At 31.5% G+C, this 21,506-nt stretch overlaps 2 protein-coding genes across 3 annotated transcripts; one reads left to right on the top strand and one right to left on the bottom strand.

The window, feature by feature from the left end:
* Nucleotides 1–609: 609 nt before the first annotated feature.
* On the top strand, nt 610–4,269 carry LOC143627124 (flavin mononucleotide hydrolase 1, chloroplatic-like). Of its 2 annotated transcripts, none has more exons than XM_077097021.1 (7): nt 610–864; nt 2,128–2,203; nt 2,425–2,476; nt 3,125–3,239; nt 3,396–3,466; nt 3,552–3,639; nt 4,003–4,269. In XM_077097021.1, exons 1-6 carry the CDS (start codon nt 650–652, stop codon nt 3,578–3,580), a joined length of 558 nt encoding a protein of 185 aa, XP_076953136.1. In that variant the 5' UTR covers nt 610–649; the 3' UTR covers nt 3,581–3,639; nt 4,003–4,269. The 2 variants fall into 2 exon arrangements, with proteins under 2 accessions (XP_076953136.1, XP_076953142.1); XM_077097027.1 differs by having other exon boundaries at nt 3,125–3,257.
* Nucleotides 4,270–6,868: 2,599 nt separating this feature from the next.
* On the bottom strand, nt 6,869–13,171 carry LOC143628689 (uncharacterized). The gene is made up of 8 exons (XM_077098206.1): nt 12,763–13,171; nt 11,424–11,515; nt 10,423–11,123; nt 9,636–9,706; nt 9,438–9,527; nt 8,087–8,281; nt 7,732–7,834; nt 6,869–7,234 (listed from the first exon to the last, which is right to left on the bottom strand). Exons 1-8 carry the CDS (start codon nt 13,117–13,119, stop codon nt 7,080–7,082), a joined length of 1,764 nt encoding a protein of 587 aa, XP_076954321.1. The 5' UTR covers nt 13,120–13,171; the 3' UTR covers nt 6,869–7,079.
* Nucleotides 13,172–21,506: the final 8,335 nt, after the last annotated feature.

Here is a 21,506-nt window from a genome sequence, read left to right as displayed (position 1 = left end):
CCAGTGAGACCCCGGCTCGATAGTAGTTTTGCATCAAGCCTTGGATATAAGACACGTAACACTCAATCATCGGGACACTGGCTGATTGGTGCATGTACCATTGTCTTTCGGCTATCAACGCCACCACATGATGTCAGCTTAACGTTCCGCCACTTTTAACATTATTTTCATAAGATTCCCAAACACCCCCCCCCCCCCCCCAAAGGGTAATTTGATAATTTTGTTGTACCTTTTTTTAGCAAAACGATTAAACTTTTTACTTTTTCATGATAAGTTTTAAACTCGTGACCTCTTATGTCACATCAGTGTTATAAAAATCTCGACTATGAACCGATTAATCGTTAGTCGCTACCCCCACCGACTTATTACCCATCAATCCTCATTTGTCCAACATCGGTCAAAATTAAATATATATATATATTTAAAATTTCACATATAAATTTAAATCCGATTAATCATGACTCATCTTAATTAGTCGTTGATCCCTACCCCATCACCGACTAACATATAACGACTTCTACAACACTTTTTCACACGTTAACCACCTTACCTTCGGTGGGTCCGAACGACGATTTGCAATACTTTATATTATTCGATTCTTAATTAAGTCAAAATTGGAATAACAAACAAACAAACAAACCGAATTTGAATGGCAGCATCAATTCCACCATTGAAACCCTATCAAGCATTAATTCCTTTAATCTGCAGGTCTTCATATTCGTCACCAAAATTACCTACTAAAATGGCTCTACACGCTTCCGGTTCATCCGTTACTAGTGCCCGGAAGCTTCCGGTTTTATTGTTTGATATTATGGATACAATTGTTCGTGATCCGTTTTACCACGATATTCCCGCCTTTTTCGGGTATGTTGTTTTATGCTAATAATTATTATTTTAGGATTATTGAATTTGTTGTTAGGATTGAAATGATTTGAGTCAATTTAGTGTCACTGTTATTATAGGACTAGGTCATTTGGATTTTGCCACACTGTAAATGAGCCGAGTGTTCGACCTCGAGCTTGGCTTGTTTTGACTTAGGAGAGCTCGGGATCGATTTTACTTAACGACCTCGAGCTCGAGCTCGTTTTGAATAACTAGAGTTCGAGGTTTGCTTTTACTTACAAGAGTTCGAGCTCATTTCTACGTTTTTACTTACGAGAGCTCGAGGTTTTGAGTAACGTGAGCTCGATCTTAAGCTCGTTTTTACTTACGAGAGTTCGAGCTCATTTTTACGTTTTTACTTACGAGAGCTCGAGGTTTTGAGTAACGTGAGCTTGTTTTTACTTACGAGAGCTCGTGCTCGATGTTACTTACAAGAGGTCGGGCTTGATTTTACTTACGAGAGCTGGAGTTTGATTTTACGTTTTTACTTACGAGAGCTCGTGCTCAAGCTCGTTTTTTACTTACGAGTGCTGGAGCTTGTTTTGAGTAATTAGAGTTCGTGGTTCGCTTTTACTTACGAGAGCTCAATCTCAAGCTTGTTTTTTGCTTACTAGAGCTCGAACTCAAGGTCGTTTTTTACTTACGATAGCTGGAGCTTGTTTTGAGTTACTAGAGTTCGAGGTTTGTTTTTACTAACGAGAGCTCAATCTCAAGCTCGTTTTTTACTTACGAGCAGTCGAGCTCAAGCTCCATTTTTACGTACAAGAGCTGGAGCTCGTTTTGAGTAACTTGAGCTCGAGCTCCTTTTTTTACCTATGAGAGCTCGAGCTCGACTCGTTTCGAGCTCTTTTTCTAGTACTTGAGATCAGCTCGTGAGTCGTTTTTGCAAGCTCGGGCTCGGCTGGTTTTATTATTTATTAATTGATTTATACACATCTTTAATTATTTTTTTATATTTTGAGAAAAACCTTAAACGAGCCTAAGCTCGTCTCAAGCTCGAGCTCGTGTAGTATCTTAAATAGGGGTGTGCACGGTTCGGTTACCAGTTTCAACCAAAGTCATCTGTTATTCTTTTTTTATGACCAATCGGTTTTTGGTCAATCGGTTCGGTTAGTTTATTGATATTCGGTTCGGTCTTAATCAAATGCAACCTTGATCCTTTTTTGTTAGATTTAACTTTTTTGTCACACTTTTATCAATTATTATAAGATATCATCCATATATTCATTCAAATGTTTTACTCAGAATGTCAATGAAGGAACTGTTAGACTGCAAACACCCTACAGCTTGGATTGAGTTTGAAAAGGGTCTCATTGATGAGGTAGAGTTTGATATTATTCGTATTATTAATAATTTTTTACGCTTTTGTTGTTTGAATTAAGTCCTTTAACAGATACATTATAGATGTTTAACTGACATAACAAGCATTTATTTTTGTTATGTTTTCGTTTTATTAATCAACGATAAATCAACATTGTGATTCACGTTGAAATCTGGTTCTTTTGTTTACATTGTAAAAAAGAGTATATATCTTATTTTCAGATGGAACTAGCTAGGATATTTTTCAAAGATGGTAGACATTTTGACTTGGAAGGTAGGCTATAACAGATTTACAAGTTCCCGAATCTTTATTACAATGCATTAGTTACTTAACAACACATTTTACCTTAGAGGCTTAGATGATGGGTATATTTGGCAGGAAGCTTTTAGGAGCTTCTAGCTTCAAGCTTTTAAGAAAAAGCTCCTACTCAATTAAAAGCCTTGTTTGGTTCAAGGAGCTTGAAGCTTTTAGGTCAGGAGAAAAAACTTAAAGCTTAAAGCTTCTACTAGTAGCATTTAGAAAGAGCTACAAGCTTTTAGTATTTTAATTTACTTAAATAACCTTCCAAAATAAATACATTTACTATTATTGTTTTTAGTTATTCCCATTTTATTATTTTATACATTTTATTAAAAGCTTCAGCTACTCTGCGAAACATCTATATATATCTAAAAAATTACAATTACCAGCTTCAAGCCACCAGCTTCTAGCTAGTTTTTGCCAAACATACCCCATGTGGATTTAACAAATCATACATCCAAACAAGTTACGGTCAGCCAAAATATATGTTAGCCAAATATCCAATGTACCTTCATTAGTGAAAGATATAAGAATCTCATGGACCGAAGAATTGATTTTATTAATAACTTATAATGATCGCTGTTAATATCTTTCAATAATGGCATTCCGTCTCCCTTCCAGGCCTCAAAAGTTGTATTTATCAAGGATACGAGTATCTAGAAGGCATTGAAGAACTTCTAAGTGCACTGAAAGAAAATGGCTATGAGATGCATGCTTTTACAAATTACCCAATATGGTATGGCTGAACATCAAGGTTTGTCAAATGTTGTCAGAATATATAAACCCGTTTTATAATTTTCTTAAAAAAAGAATTTGATCCAGTGATCGTAAATTGTTGATGAGCTTCATTGAGTTTTCACACGATGGTTCATTTTACTTAATTGTTTTGTAGGTATAGAATGATTGAGGACAAACTGAAGCTTTCCTCTTACTTATCTTGGACGTTTTGTTCATGCGTAATTGGTAAATATAAAACACACTATTCACATAATTGTCTAAATAGACTTCAATTGCTATGCTACATTCAACTGTCCTTCTCTAAATGCAGGAAAAAGAAAGCCTGATCCTGAGTTCTAGTCAGAAGTTTTGCAGCACCTTGACACCGAGCCACAAAATTGTGTCTTTATCGATGACAGGTATTCTAGTTAACTATTGTGTTACATGTTTAAGTTACTTGCATTTTGTGTACCTACACTTTTACATTATTTTATTTATAAAAATGCTAAACATACCATATTATGGTTAATAGTATTAACAATAACCATAAGCCGGTTGATAACACTCGAAAGTAGAATAACATAAACCATAAGGTAGTTGTTATCCATAACCATAAAATCATATTTATTTTTCTATCACACAATCATATTTACCGATTGCAGCAACTGTTTCATTATAAAATAAAACCAGTTATTATAACAGTCTGGTTCGTTAAATAAATAAATGATAAGGCGTTGTCTGTACGAAACTTTTAACTTAACAGTCTGTTTAATGTTAACTAGGTTGAAGAACGTAGAGGCTGCAAAAGAAGCTGGCATAAACGGCATTCAGTTCAAGAATGCAGTTTCATTACAACAAGATCTCTCTCGTTTGGGCGTCACATTTCAAAACAGCGACACAAAAGCACCACAAAATGGAATATAGATTTGTTCTTGTTGTCCAAACATTAGGACGATGATTCTTTTGATGTTTCTTGACTGAAGTATATATTCAGGGACCGGCCCGGTTGATGCATTGAGTGGTTCTATAGTCTGAAAATTAAAAAAGTTTAAAAAATCAAGCCCCGATTATACGTTCATATAAAAGTGGTATAAGTCTGTATACAAGGGGTATATGCATGTATGCTAGGGGATATTCAGGAACTATATATATGGCCGTATACCAGATATGCGTACACGAATGATATGACCATGGGTGGGGTACATTCGGTAAACACTTCCATAAAGGGGTGTTTGTGTATCATCGCCTTTTAATTATCAAGACCATATGCTCTAGACAAGAAGTGTAGTTACTTTAAATAAGTTGTAAATAGCATATTCACCTCCTCAAGGTTGCTTCAGTTTATTCTAAAATAATTTAATTATTAAATATGGTTTTAGTCAATTTGGTTTGTCCAAATTATCGATTTTAGTCCCAAATTGTTTGTGCTAGTCTATATTTGTGTTTTTTATATTATATTAACTAGTTTTAGAGCCCGTGTTAACTAGTTTTAGAGCCCGTGTAACATACGGGATTATCTAAATTATAAAATTACAAGTAAAAAAAATAATTATATAACGTATATGAAAAAATGTATTACATCTATTGTTGACTTTATTTATATCACAAAATGATTTTTTTAAATGAACTTAATAAAAAAAATGCACGTACAAAAACGTACCCAAGAACGCTCATTTTATTGAAATTTTCATTGTCAGTATCATATATGTATAATTGAAAGAATTAAGGAAGAAGACTTCTCATATAGTCATATAATAGTAGTTCTGACTATTGAGCCTAAATACAGAAGAAGCGTACAATAGTCATATCGTAAGTGTTCCCTATCTATTTTTAAATTTTAATAGTCGAGGGAAAATAGTCAATTTAACAAAGGGTCAGGATAAATGTACCCCCCCCCCTCACTTGCTATCCATACACCCCCCTGAACTTTCATTTCCCCTTAACATTTGTAATTGACATGTTAGTCCCTCTTATTTTAAATTATAATTCTTTCAAAATATCAAATAAAAAACTATCAAGTTTTTATTTTTGTTTTTAAAGTTTTTTTTATATTTTTTATATTGATTTTATTATTTCGTTTCTTTAAGATTTTATTAAAAGTTTGTTTATTTTTTTACATGTATTAATAAGTTTTGTATTTTTCTTTAGCTAGTTGTTTTATTTTTTTATAAAATGTATTCAAAACAATTTGATTTTTTTTTGTTAGGTTTGGATGCATAAGATTAATGTTACCTGAGGAAGGTTTTTATCAAGTTGTATATTATTTAACCTTTTTATTTATAAAAAACAATATGATTTTTATAAAAGAATGTAAACTATCTCTTAATTTTAAAAAAAAACACTCTTCAAAAAGATTAAAACAAGTATATAAAAAAACATTTTTAAAACAAATTCACAACGGTTTTAGATAAGAAAAAAAAAATATTTTTCTAAGTAAGAAAAAATATATTTTTATTAAAGGCTTTTAATAACAATAAAAATATAAATTGTAAAAGACTGTTAAATAAAATAGAATTTTTTTTTTGCCTTTATAAAAATAATAATGATAATAAAAGATAACAAAATGACAAAAGAAACAACAAAAAGGTCTAAATTGTATTAATGTAAAACTTGAGGGAGGGTGTATGTTTAGTAAAATGGATGATAGAGGGGTACGTTTAGCAGCACCCTTTACCAAATCCTAAACCTTTTGATTTTTTTCAAAAATGTCCTTAAAAATAAATTTGAAACCCAAATCATGTTTAAAATTATAACTTTCATCCATTTGACATTTTCAAGCCAAAACTTTGAACCCGTAACAAATTTGACGATAAATCTATTTGCATTCTCGAACTTTTAGAACATCTCATATTTATCATTTTTGACTCATAACAAATTTTGACCCAAATGTAGTAAACTTGTACCAAACAATCTATTTATCAACTTTTGACTGTTAAAACCAAATTTAAGTTCCACAAACCTGAAACAATCCTTGATAAAAAAAATCAAAAATTAAATATGATAAACTTATGAAAGTGATTGGTATATAATTACTAAATTAACCGAAAAAATATACAGTTACCAAATTAACCAAAAAAATAAATTGATAGATTTAAAACGTATATTTATAACTTATAAATTTGTATTGACAATTTATGGTGATAATAATAATAATAGATAAATAGATTAATTTTTAAAAAATTGATCAACTTTTAAGCATAGATTTATGATTTAATAATTAGAAAATTACTTTGTAAAATGAAAGCCTATTCGAGTTTTGTTTTTCTTTATAATCTTCAACAATACACATAGTAAAACATGTTAATGATAACATTTGAAATTATATATTCTTTTCAATCTTTAACAAACCTGATTTGTTATTAATTTTTAGATTTCACCAAGTATTTTGAAATACATAGTATAATAATATGTTAATATTTATTTTTAGAAAAATGTATAGTTATAATAAAACTAAAATATAAAAGGAAAGTGAATATGAATCAATTAATATCTTAGTTATATATTAGTTTTGGAGGGGAAAAATTGTAAGATTTAACCATAAACTGACATGTGTCACAATTATTTTACTTTATTATAATAGGTAGATATATATATTAAAAGTCAAAATAAACTAAATTTAAAAAAAAAATGCATAAGCAAGATTACTTTCATATACATGTATAACAACACTAACCAATCTTATATATCAAAGATAAAAACACACAGGCCATATACAATTGAAACACAACAATACTATGTAACCAGCATTATTTCATGCCTACACAAACTCACAAAACAATGGTTATATATCTTCTTTTGGTGAGATCGAGTCAATATACGTGTGGAAAATGGGCTTCGAATACTTGTGATCATACGCACACTATTGTTCCTTTGATGAATAATCGTTTGATGTTAAAGAACGGAGCAAAGATTGAGCACGAATAAGTTCTTCTCGAAGCATCAAGTTGTACTCGTATAAATCTTGAATATTTTTCTGGATTTCCAAGCCACTTATTTCTGAATCAGATATGGTTTCTGTTGACATGAAAACGGATAGATAATGATCGAGCCGAGCATAAATAAACTCAAGCCTAAATTGTCGCTCAATAAACGAGCTCAAGCCTGAGTTTCAAATACCAAGTGAAACCAAGCTATAGAAATATCAAACAAATTACAAAGTTTCAACTTTGACCCCTCAACTTTTGAAATATCAAAAGGCCCACCAAACTATGCAATTATGTTCATTGACACTAGACTCGGCCAAAAATGACAAAAATACCCGATTTATTTTAGTTTCATGGTCAAGAAATAAAATGTAAACTTCAAGTAGTTAACTGAAAATTTGGAAACAATATTATTGTGTGGTTCAGTCATCAGTGGGCCCTTAAAATATAAAATGTTTGGCAAACTAGACCCTTGAACTTTGAGTTAGTTTTCATTTAGTACTAGAAGTAGACTGGCTAAGGGGTAAAAGGGTAATTTTGATTAAAAAAAGCGAAAATTGTTGCAGTAATTCAGTGATTAGTGAGTACCTAATGAAGGTGGCAAAGGTATGTCATTAGCAGCAGAACTCATTGGCTGTTGTATATGTGCAATTCTGTCATCCACGTCATCCGACCACACTTTTTGTGCCACCTGGATATTAAAGAACTTAAGCTTTCGAATCCGGGATTCCTAGAAATACTTAATGTTCTTCCTAATTGTAAATTAAAAAATCTGTTACAAAAAAACTTATTAATAAAAAATGACAAAAATGCCCATCAATCTATTCACTAGAATCAGCTCTAAATGGATTGGCAAATAATATTCGAGTAGATTCAGGGGTATTTTTGTCATTTTAGGGTTTAGATGCAACAAAAGCTGTACATTTTAGAAATAAAGTATTACCTTGTGATCAGGTATGCTAACTTTTTTGTTGAAACTGATGGTATCTTTACTTATATGCTGTTTTCTTTTAGACAATGATCCTTCATTTTGGTTTGACTTGGTTAATATTCTCGAGCAGCATGATGTCCGCACAACGTTTCCGTCTTCGTGAGGCAGTGAACCACGGCCCCATGTAAAAGCCACGTATTTCCTCAACTATTTAAAACATTCAAATCAATGAACAAGAGACACAAATATTGTAGAGGTGACGGGACAGTTTCAGTACGGGCTGAAACGATCTGGGTCGGGTTGGCTCGTAAATACTTTTTGTACAACTTTTTAAAAAGTTTATAAATAAGTAATGTGTTCAGACATTAATAAACAAGTAATGAAGCCAAATGGGTTTGGGTTGAAAGGGGCAGGGGTGCAAACGAGCCGAGCCGAGCCCGAGCTCGACCAGGCTCGAGCTCGGCTTGTTTTGATCTTATTTATAAAGCTCGAGCTCGGCTCGTTTCGTAGTTTTTCAAGCTCGAGCTCGGCTCAAGCTCGGCTCGTTTAATAATTATTAATTATTTTTTTTATATATTTATAATTATATTTGTGTATTTTTTTCATTATAACATATATATAAAAATTAATAATTATTAAATATATATGTGTATATCAATATATATTTATAAAAAATATATAAATGACAGGCTCGTTTAGGCTCGTGAACCGGCTCGAGCTCGATAAGTGAAGCTCGGGCCCAGGCTCGTTTATTAAACGAGCTTTCTTTAAGGCTCGAGCTCAGGCTCGGGCTCGTTTAAGCTCGGCTCGATCGAGCTTTTTCACGAGTCGATCTCGAGTAGCTCGCGAGCAGCTCGGCTCATTTGCACCCCTAGAAAGGGGTTGTTTTTAGTGCGGGTCGAAACGGGCCATTTTAGGTTCACTTGAAAATACTTTGTGTCCTTTTTTGTTTTTAAATTATAGCTAACTAATGCGTTGAAAAGGGTTCAGGTTAAACCGGGCCATTTTTAATACGGGTGGAAAGGACCGGGTCAAGTCCTGTCGGGTTGGGCTGACCCGTAAACACTTTCTTGAACTTTTTAAAATTATATATAAATAATTATCATGTTAATTATGATTACAATAATAAACTAAATCTTTACTAAAACGATTTACGAGGTCACGTTTAATTATTATTATGAAAGTAATTGAAACCTTTGAATAAAAACAGACTTTATTCGACTTTTAACCCGTTCCCTTCTTAGCTACTTTTTCTTAGTTGACCTGTTTGAGATAAACCGCAGCCCAAACCGGCCTTTTAAGTAACTGGATCAAAACTGTCACCTCTAATGAATCGAGTTTTAATACATTGGATAATGGTTACCTTTTCCCAACGTTCTTGTGCTTTCTTACGGTTTCTTATCCTTCTCATTACTTTATTCTCGTGACGAAACCTCTTAAATCTATATTCAAGCTACAAGGGGATATAGTTACTAGTTAGGACATATTTAAAAGATATATATAGTTTACACATATAGGTTTCATATTAACTTGGAAAATATATAATGGATGAGAAGCATACTTGAACCAATAAGTAGAAGAAAAGCCCAATGCTAACACAATATAGGCCACCCACATCAGCAAGGTAACCCACTGCATGCATAGAACAAAATATATATTATTTTAATATTTATTTTTTAAAATTAATATTATTTTATATATTAATATTTGGTACCATTATCACTATTTTTATTTATCTATTTATTAAAATGACTATTGTTATTATTGTTATTATTACCTATTTATTTATTGTATTTATTTGGTTTTTCTCTGTTGTTTAGAGGTCTAGCGTTGAACTTTGTGTTTCTTTTATACTGCCAAGTTGTTCATGAGCTATTCGAGATCGGCTTGCTTAAACGAGCTTGAGCCCGAACTCAAAGTTAAAAATAAGCTTTTTTAATAAACCCAGCCCGAGCTTCACTTCTCGAGTCCAAGCTAGCGCGCTGGCTAGCGATCCTAAACATGGGTATTATTTATATAACTTCCTTTAATTAACTAATTATAAATTTAATAACTATTGTATGTTTGTATATAAAATTATGATAAATATAACTAAATAACATACATGATGTTAAATATAAATATTATATTTACTAAATAGAGCTCGAAACAAGACGGGCTCAGGCTCGGCGCTCCACTCGTTTACACCTCTATATTTGGCACACTAGATTTTTATTATAAAAGTTTAATTGCCCAAAGGTATTTTAGGTCAACTCAACCCGACCCGTATCAAAAACATGCTATAATCTTGGTAAATGTTAGCATAAATAAACAAACGAAAGAACACAATGCAATGCTAAATAAGTCACCTGGGCCCAATAAGTTCTGATTATCGATCTCAACAATATAAGACGAAAGAAGATGAACATCTAAAGTGATGTTAACAAGCCCATCGCTCGGATTTTGTAACGAGGCCCGCAACTGATTGATCTCGCCAAAAGAAGAGCCCGGAAGAAACTCATGTAACAAAGGCTGAATAAGTTTCAAATCATGTTTGTTTCGGTATATTTTTGGAAACAGATTAAACTGCAATATATTCGGATCATTCCCTCTAAAAGTAACAAACTCTGCATTCATATTCTTTCCCTTTTTCAAAATCCCGCTCACAAAGCCCGTATGCCTTTCGTTTAAACGGTCCCTTGACGTTAGATTGAACTCAAAACCAACCGCACTCGCGGGAACATTTGGAAGATCAATAAACTGCCATGAAGTGTAAAAGTTGTCTCGAATAAGTTGACAGTTGCTGCATTTAAGTGTCACCATCGGCCCGTTTGTGGTGTTTTGGCAAGAAAAGTTGGCAAAAGTGGATAACGGCGCGGTTCTAAAATCCAAAAAACCGGGCTTTCCCATCGTTAAAGTGCCAAGATTTTGAATGTTTGAACAACTCATTGCGGAAACGGTGGTTATGTTGAACTCCATATCGTTGCTAAATGAATTTAAATCGGGTGCGTTTGCTGCTACAACACTATGCACTTCTATGCTTCTTTTTTGTATTATTTGGTATATTCCCCTGTATTTGTAGCAAAACTAATTCATTAATATTTAATCATCACTAGCGATGGATGTAAAGGGTAAAAATGTAATTTTACCGTGGCAGTTGAAACGGGTCGGGTTAACATTTTTTTCCATTTTTTTTTCTGAATTTCTGAAATAACTAGTGTATTAAATATGCTATTTTGAAAATAATAATCCAACCATTCGGCCCGTTTTCTTTTTTAGTTACACTTTTTGTTTGGCCCGTTGAACCGTTTTCACATAAATAGCTAAGGCATTGCTTAACATAGATATTTAAGTAAGTTTATTTACTCACGCGGCAAACAAACCGATAAAAAGAATGATACTCGCGATTGATAAGGCTCCCCCGAGTTCGGTTTTCCTCTTTCTGACAACCTTTTGATCATCCTACACAAACAATGTAGTACAGTTAAAGATAATTAAATTTAAAAATCCCAACTTTAGCTCAAATCAACATTTCTAAGTAGGGGTGTGAATAAAACTGAAAAAACTTATCCAAAACCGAAAACACCGACGGTTTGGTCTTATGTTTTTGTAAAACTGAAACTTATAGTTTGGCTTTGGTTTTGCATGTAATAAAAACTTAACCGAATTATAGATTTTTATTTAAGTAATTTATAAGAATTTATTAAAAATATGCAACTCAAATATTTTAGCTCAAATGTGTAATAATCAATTAGTTATTAATTAACAAAATGATTTATGCTTAAATTCATTATTTTAGGCCAATTTTTATTTGTCAACTCAAAAAATTCAAGCTCATTTGGCAAAACCGAAAAAACCAAACCGAAACCGAATGGTATTCAAAAACTCAAAAAACCAAAGTGTCGATTCTTGGTTCGGTTTAGCCCAAATACCCAAATTCATTAGGCCAAATTTCAACTAAAAATTCCAAGCCCAAATGGCAAAACCGAACCGAGCCCAAACCAAAAGAATCGAATCCGAACAGTTTTCAAAAACTCAAAAAACCAAAGGTTCGATTCTTGGTTCGGTCTAGCCCAAATACCCAAATTAATTAGGCCAAATTTTATTTTTTGACCAAAAATTTTAAGCTCAAATGGCAAAACCGAACCGAGCCCAAAGCGAAAGAACCAAAACCGAACGGTTTTCAAAAATTCAGAAACCGAAGTTTCAATTCTTGGTTCGGTTTTAGCCCAAACCCGACCCAAGCTGAACCGTGCGGCGTGCACATCCGAACCAAAAACACTTAAAACTTATAAAAAAACCATTACCAGCCAATGACTAAAAAAATTCAAGCTCATTTGGCAAAACCGAAAAAACTGAAATAACCGAAACTGAACGGTTTTCGATAACTCAAAAACCAAGTTTCGATTCTTGGTTCGGTTTCAGCCCAAACCCGACCCAAACCAAACAGTGCACACCCGAACCAAAAAAAACTTAATATTAAAAATAAATTAAAAATAAAAAAACATTAGCAGCCAATGACTAAAAAATTTCAAGCTCATTTGGCAAAACCGAAAAAACTGAAATAACCGAAACTGGTCGGTTTTCAAAAATTCAAAAACCGAAGTTCCAGTTCTTGGTTTAGTTTCAGCCCAAACCCGACCCAAACCAAACCGTGCACACCCGAACCAAAAAAAAACTTAAAATTAAAAAAAAACAATAATAATTACCAGCCAATGACTAGTAGCAAAACACACATCCAATCTACTAATCCACCACCTAACTCTAAACCACCTTGTGCCACCATACCTCACACCCACACAAACCAAAAGCCAAACAACAATAACCAAAAAAGTAACCCCAAGAAACACATCTTGAGCCTGCGTGTACTTCTTGATGGAGTTAAATGACAAGACAGTTTCTGGGTTGTTGGTCAAATAGTCAACGCCAGTGCCAACTGAGTACACGCCAGCGCGTGAGACAGTGAATGGATGACATGTGTTGGTTGTTGTGGTGTACAAGAAGCCTGGGTTGCAAGAACATAGTGAAGATGAGTTGTATGTGAAGGAGTTTGGTGGGCAATGCATTGTTTTGAAGGTCTATTATACATGGGGTTTGTGGAGAAATGATGTTATTGGTTTGGAATTTGGATTGTTGAGAAGACAAAGATCTGTATTCTTGGGTTGCTTTACTTTCTCTTTGGTGGATGTCATGTCTTCTAAAATATTCTGGAGTAATAACTATATTTTTAATAACTTGTGTGTGGTTCGTGTTTTGTGACGGGTTTGTAAGAGTTAAATTTAACTAGACGTCTAGTCTTTAATCTGACTTGTCTTAAATGTTGATGATGTTTTGGTTTTATTATTAAAAAAATGGTGAATTGGTTTTTATTAATCTTAACTATCATATTTTGGTCGTTGTCAGTCGGTCGTCGAAAAAACATTTTTGGCCAGAAACTTACTTTTCTGGAAAACTTAACATTTATGTCTCAAACATCTTTGTAACATTGTATCGAACCTTTTTCTAGTAAAGCCTCAATTATTAAGGTCGTCGGAACCCTGGAGCCATCGTCGGAATCGATCGGTGGTACTCAAGTGGTGGTGGTTGGTTGGTGGTGAGTCAGTTGGCGGTGGTCGCGGTGTTCAGATGGTGTTCAGGTTGAGTTTTCCGACAAAAAATTGTGACATTTCATCAGCCAAAAGTGTTTTCCCGGCAACCCGCAAGTAACAGCGTTAGGATTTTGTTAGTCGATGACCGTTTGGAACAAATACATTAAAAGAAGAAACCATCGGCTGCCAATTCATTAGTTGAGACCGACATCGAATACAAGATGATAGTTGGGATTAATAAAAATCAATATACCTACAAAAATTAATGTAATGAATTAAATATGTATTTATTTTTTCCAAATTGTGAACTTCTATAAACAAAAGCCGAAGCCAAAAGCACCCTCCACAACCCGGAGGAGAGCCGAAACAAAGCAAGAAAATACAATTACATCAAGGAAAACTTACACCAGTCTGACCAACAAATTGATTTGTATTTAGATCTAAGTTTGAACCAAAGGAAACTTAACGATCTGATGTCACAGATGATATCTCCAATGTTCGCCATTTTTCCTTAAAAATCAAAGCAGTCTAGGTCCTCCATATCTTCCAGTAAACAATGATTACAATGCCTTTGAAAGCCTCTTTTTCTTTGTGTTTCAGCCCCACATGGTTATAAACTTCAAGTAAATTCTTAACCGAAAAGGCACAAAAAGATGGGATCTTACACCAAAAGATTAAAGCGTCCCAAACATGCGTGGTCACCGAGCAATTGGTGAAGACGTGTTCGGTAGACTATTTTGCAGCATTGCAGAACACGCACGATGAGTCCTGAACGGGGATGTTTCTTCTTTTAATGGCGATCTTTGTGAGGATTCTATCAATGTCTGATTTCCAAGCATGAATTTTACACTTAGACAGGAGCCATTAGACATAAATATGGTTGTAATCCCTGCAAAAGTACTTAATGTAGTTAATTAAATATGCATTATTAAATAATAATGATGTGTAGTAATTATTAGACCATACGTAGTGGTGTCAATATAATAGAAGGGAAAGCGAGCCCACAAAACCAAGGTAACACCCCCTCCCCTAGTTTTGAGCTTAGTTTTGGGTTTGTTCGTTATGTACACATTACACAACGATGGTAGGGGAATGGTTGATCAATTTATTTTTTTTTATTTTTTTATTTTATTATATATATTAAAAAATTTAAAATAATAATAATTGTGTAATGATTGAAAGGAGGCTATGAGACATATTACCACTATGTCGCTTCTTGCAAAACTAGGTATTACTAACTAGCATCATGTGTGTCAGAAAACTCCACTATATACTTAGTTATCACTGCGTGTGGTCTTAGCAATTACAAAAGATAATTTTTCCTTTTAAAATTGTTATTACTTAAAGTGAATGTATTGTAGATATAAAAACTTGTAAAAGTCTTAAAAGAAAAGGTTCTTAATATGTGATTCGCGAATGTATTATAATATAGTATATAGATAACAACTAAAGACAAATTTGATCTTACTGGGTAGTGTATGCTAACTCATTGAAGTCAGAGAACCATATATTGTTTTTAGTGTGATTGCTTTTGTCATTTAAAATGGGTGAAGACACAACTTATTATCAGTTTATCTGTCTTCTTATTGTAATTGTATCATTCTTGTTCGTGACTAAATAGAGTTTGATGTTGGTTTTGAAGATTTTGTTTATTTTTGTACGGATGGGAAGAAAGGAATATTAAAGGTCAGGCCAAACGTACCCCCTGGTTGCTTGTCATACCCCCCCCCCCCGCGCGCGCGGAAAAACCAACTTTCATATTACCCCTTAAAATCATATAATTACCAAATTAGCACAAAATTAAGGATTTCATATATTTTTTTACAAGTTGCGTTTTTTTATTTCAGGTTTAGGGTTCGGGTTTTCGGGTTTAGCGTTTAGGGTTTAGGGTTCAGGTCTAGCGTTTAGAGTTCAGGTTTTCGGGTTTTGGCTTTAGGGTTTCGGGTCGGGTTTAAGGTTTAGGGCTTATTTTGTAAAAGATAAAGAGGTAAAATAAGGATAAATATATATATATACTATTTAAATTTATAAAAAGATATTATAAATATTTAAAATATTAATACTAAAAAATAAATTAATAGTAATACTTGATAATTTTTAATTTGATATATGTGGTGGAGATTATTAAGTTAAAAAAATGTTGTAGGAACTAATATGTATATCAATAATGTTAAGAGGTAACAGTAATTGATCTAATAAGTTCAGGAGGGTGTATATTTAATAAAAATGATGTGAGGGGAGGTACGTTTAGCAACACCCAGTATTAATTGCTTTTGTTGAATATTAATCAATAACTAAAGTAAATAAAGCAAATTTCACTTTTCAAATGATTTTGAGTAGTTTTATCAAGATCAAAAGCGAATTATGCAAAAGGTTATAATTATTGAAAATGTGATGGATAACACTTTTAATTTTCATTTCGTTGTCAAGATAAACTTCATTTTAGCGAAGAATTAACTTTGTATGTTTCTAACTATCGTTTCAAAACAGTTTACAACATTTCGTTTTAATGATTCATTTGGCAGGAACAAAGTTACCACTCGATCATAGTGTGACTTTGCGTTGTAATGAAAGTGAATGTCATGTTTTAACTGTGGATATTGTGTTTCGCAAATATGCTTAGCAGGTTGATTCCTAATAATTAAAGGGAAATTCGATTTTGACAAATCAAAATTATGATTCACATGCTGATAATGACGTTTATTAAAAACGTGGTCAATGTCGTTTTTTGAGTTTTGTTTTTGTATGCTTCTATAACTTTCATTTATGTTGTTTTTAGACATTTTATAATGTCTTGTTTTGGATAATTTATTAGGCACAAACGTTGAAATTGAAAATTGGGTTTGTAACTGGACATGTTGTCTTATGAATTAGTTATAATGTTTGTAATAGTAACAGTTTAACTTATTAAAAATGCATTTGTCATAACGAAATGATGTTAATAAATAAGTTGTGTTGTGGTATAATTGATTGTTAGCATCTTTGAGTAGATTTCATTGTGTTTATTTCATTTGCAGTAAACACTTCGAGGAATAAACCATATTTATAACATAAATTAGTTTTTATCCCCTGGACTACGATGACTGTTTTATATTATTTGTTTATAATATTTATTTATTTTTAAAATTTTTATTTTTTTTATTGTATGAAAGTTAATAAAACACTTATGGTTTGATGATATATTGTTTCACAAATAAATGAGATGTTATAACCCGGTTTAAAAGTTATATGGGTTTGATGAGACAAAAGACTCATTTATTTTTTACTATAAAACTGGTTTTTTAATTATAAGTAATATATATATATATATATATATATATATATATATATTTAAATAAATCAGATATTAATTTTTAATATCCCTACTTTATAAGATATTAAAATCAAATATTTGGTGAGATTAGTTTTTATTTTAATGAGATGTTATAACTCGTTTAAGAAATATCTGGGTTAGATGAGACTCATACCCTTGAATTCGGGTCAAATGCATGAGAATACTCCATTTAAAAATCAAGCAAATCTGATGACTCCAAAAAAAGTGGGAGCGACCACACTGCGACACGTAGGATTTTTATAGTTTTGTTTATATATATTATCCCCCGTATTACGGGGGCTGTTTACATTACTCGTTTTAAATATGTATATACTATTTTGGGTTTAATTTTATTTATTGTAATGAAATTTATAATGTACTTATAGTTTGATGATAAAAATGTTTGACAAATAACTAAGATGTTATAACACGGTTTAAAAGTTATCTGGTTTTGGTAAGACCCAAGGTCCGCTTATTTTTTTACTATAAAATTGTTTCTTAATTACAAATAATATTTTTTTTAAATCATATAATAACTTTTAGTATATTCTATTTTATAGGATTTTCACATCAATAATTTGGTAAGAATAATTTTTAATTTAATGAGATGTTATAACCCGTTTAAGGAATATCTGGGTTTGGTAAGACCCATACCCGTGAATTCGGGTCAAATGCATGAGAAACCTCCATTTAAAAATCAAGCAAATCTGATGACTCAAAAAAAAAAAAGAAACAACTACATCACAACACGTATGATATTTATGTTTTCGTTTATATATATTATAGATTATTGATATTTCTTATAATGTCATATGCTAACCTAAACTAAAGTAAATAAAGTGTCACATGTGATATAAAGGTGTGTTTGCCAACTCTTGCTAGAGGATATGGAGGACATACTCGTGGATACCCAATAACACAATCCAAATGCTCACATCTGTCCTGTCATCTTTATACCACTTATTATAAGTGATCTTTTATTTTATCTTTAAAAGAAAACATATGGTATTTAGCAACTTGATGTATTTGAGTCATAATGCTAGGGGTGGTGTTAGGTTTTTAAGATCGGGTTTGGAGTAAATTGGATCATATTAATCGGATTTTGTTGTTTAAAATTTATATGTAAATGATCAAAATAACATCCGAATTGACCGAATTCTGTTTGATCAGAGTTTTATGTGGTTTACATCAGGTTTTGGTCTAGTCAATTGTCTTTGTATGATACTTATTAGCCCATGTTATGTGGGTTTGGAAAACAAAATACTCAACATCTAAATTGGATGAGTCATGAGTACATAGTTATTTGCTTATTTTATAAGAAACCGACTACCAGATAAAATTTGAAATGTACAAGAAATTAGATAAGCCAATTAACTAAAATTTGATCGACAACTTGATATCATGAACTGTGTTATTCATGTTCACCCGAATGTGGTTTTTGTAACCTAATACCTAAACATATAAGATCAGATTACCTAATAACCAGTTAAGCTTCATTTGCTACCCGTTTTACATGTCTATAATTTAGATCAATAGAGTCAACTTTGTTAAAAACAGCAATCCTACATAATACTCACACATCACACGACATTATATTTTTATTAAAGCAGGCATGCATCAGGAATTTATAACTTTATTTGCTTGAAACCAACTTTTATTAAAGCGTTAGGCTAAACTTACCATCCCTTTCTTAATTTTTAAAAAGTCAAATAAAAAATTGTTATATCTTTCCTCAGAAAATCATTATTTTAAAAATGTTTTTATTAAAAAAAGTTAAAAACACTTTTTGTAAAAAAAATAATAAATAAAATAGTAACATAATCAATAAAAAATGTATGTTTGAAGTGGGATGTTTAGCGTTACCTTTTATTAAATCAGATCACTTAAAAATGAGTTTATACCTTACCCACTATTGCTAGCAAGACCGAAACTTTTTAGTCAAGAGTTATCATAAGGTTATCTTTTCCACTTAATATAGAAGTATAAAACATGTATCACTTTTAAAATTATAGCCTCAAATTTTATATATTGTTAGACAAATCTGATAATTACACAGTAATGATAAAATTGTTTTTGATTTATTACTAAAATCAACACATAATAAAATTGCTGTTTCATAACACTGTAGTGTATTGTTTTTTAATTGATTTAAAAAACATATAGAGGTGTTTGGTTGTACACGTTTTAAGTTTTGTATGTATTTCTTTTGACATTTTAATAATCAAAATCAACGTTATAATGTTAAATAATTGTTTGATTAATAAAGAATGATATGTAAAACTTTATGCTTAGGTGGTGTCATATTTTAGCAGGTGTACTTTTTTACTTTCATTTTTATTTTAAAAATATTAATTAATTTTTTTTTACATACAATTATTTATGTAGAGATCATGTAAGGTTTTTACTCGTTCAGGGCCTACAATCCAACTGATAAAGTTTTACCATTATGAAAAGTTGAAAGTTTACATGTCGTAACACTGTTAAAAATTAAAAACCAAACATGTTACAACTGAGTAAACAACGTGCACTATGGATGTAATTTAATTTTAAAAAGTTAAGATCAAATCATAACCTGACTCTACTGCAGGGACAATATGTGTTATTAACTAAAAATACGAAGTATATGAGGTAAAATTATAAAAATGTCACATATTAGAACAAGTGATAAAAAATTTGAAAGTTTATTTGTCGCAACGATATTGAAATAAATATAATATATTACGAGAGAAAATATATAATACAATAATTGCTTAACGTACATTAGGTACAAGAATATTATATTTCATGAAATCGATCCATGAAATCACATCACAAAATCTCGAAATCGTCAATACATATCCAATTAATCATTGGTTCACCGAAATAAACAGTTTTGGATCGTTAATCGCTCAATTTTTTTTACTTTTTCTTTCACGAAAACCATTTTTGAGCGTTTTAGGTTTTTGGCTGAGCGTTTTAGTATTTTTGTCTTTGAGCGTTTTTGTTTTTGTCTTTGAGCGTCTTGCGTACCTATCGTACGTTAAGCAATATTGTACAGTAACCTCACCCTATATTATGAATGTACATCTACCCTCTTAAGGTTACACAACGTATCATGTTCATCCATTTTATTCATATGTGTTCTATATGTTTCACGAGTGTGACACTATATTTGAGTTAGTATCGGATTCTCGTGAACACAAACCTTTAGCAACCCTAATTTTGCATCAACTTAACATATTTCTCAAGCGTCTATTCACTTCAAAATAAATGTTACTTGATGATTATTTTTCTAATTAACCCTAATTTTGTTTTAATACCATTTAAGTGCTTAATTCAAGCAAATATTTCTTTTTTCCTACTTTTAGATTAAGTGATTCATCAAAACCTAAAATAAATCATATGATGGTGATTCAAATAATTGTGACAAAGACACCCTCAATTGTGTGTTGCGTGGGTCACATTCATTCACCATTTATTATCTTTCAAACGTGTAATAACTAATAAACAAAAGAAAAGGTATACACGTAAATAGTTAAATAGAATAAGGGTTTAATGAACCACAAGACCATCAATCATTGTCGTCGGATCTTATTTTTAAGTTTTCTGTTTTAGTTGGAACTGTTGAACCCGCATGAGACCATGAATGAATTGAGCTGTTTGTAAACTGTCAGCGCATTAAAATTTTAAAATAAAGTCGGGTTTAAACGAATTTGAAGATAGCATTTATATGACAAGCTTAACTAAACTTATGTCTAAATACGTATATTATTTATATGTAAGTATAATATAAATTTATTTTTATGTCACATGTCACCATTTGATGCATACTTGTTTTTTTTCCTTTTCCACGATTCTTTCATATTAGTTATCTACATTTTTCTAATTCTTTTTATTATTTTTTGTTGCCCATCACTCTATTTTTTTAATAATAATAATTTATATAGTTCTTTTCATAAAACATTTTTTATCTTTCTTAAAAAAAAACAGGTTTGTTCATATTATTTTTTTAGAAATTGAACATTCCTTTCATTATTTAATTCATGCGATATGAATTATATTGCTTTCATAAAAACATGTATAGATTTATTAACAATATTATACAATAGTCTATAACCTAGTTATATTATAAACAGATCATTTTCAAGTTAAAAAAAGACCCACAAATCAAACTGACTTTAGACATCCAAGACAAGTGTTGGTGTTGAAGAAATTATGAGAAATTTAGTGAATTTTTATTTTGGGTAGTGAAAGGTTGGTGACTTGGTGGGATTAAAAAGTAACTTTTTTTCAATATGGGCTGTCTCAGAGAATTTAAATATTTCGGCCGAGTTAAAATAAAAAGGTCCGTAGGCCATAACGAAATTTTTTTATTCGCTAATGCACATAGATAAAACTTTTATCCACCAATTTATTATAAACAGAAACCATTCTGAATATTTAATATCTTATAAACCATTACGAATAACCTTATTTTTAACAAAAAAAAAACACATATGTGTAATATGTATAAGAAAGCTTTTGCCCCCGAAATTTACGTGCCCGGCCGATGACGTGGCTCGCACACCCTCCT

Source organism: Bidens hawaiensis, unplaced genomic scaffold (assembly GCF_021521415.1).
Source record: "Bidens hawaiensis isolate Kalapana, Puna unplaced genomic scaffold, B.hawaiensis_p1.1 tig00000458_1, whole genome shotgun sequence".
NCBI classification, from domain to species: Eukaryota; Viridiplantae; Streptophyta; class Magnoliopsida; order Asterales; family Asteraceae; genus Bidens; species Bidens hawaiensis.
The sequence above is the reverse complement of the archived record's forward strand: the minus strand, read 5'-3'. Positions and strand labels throughout refer to the sequence as shown.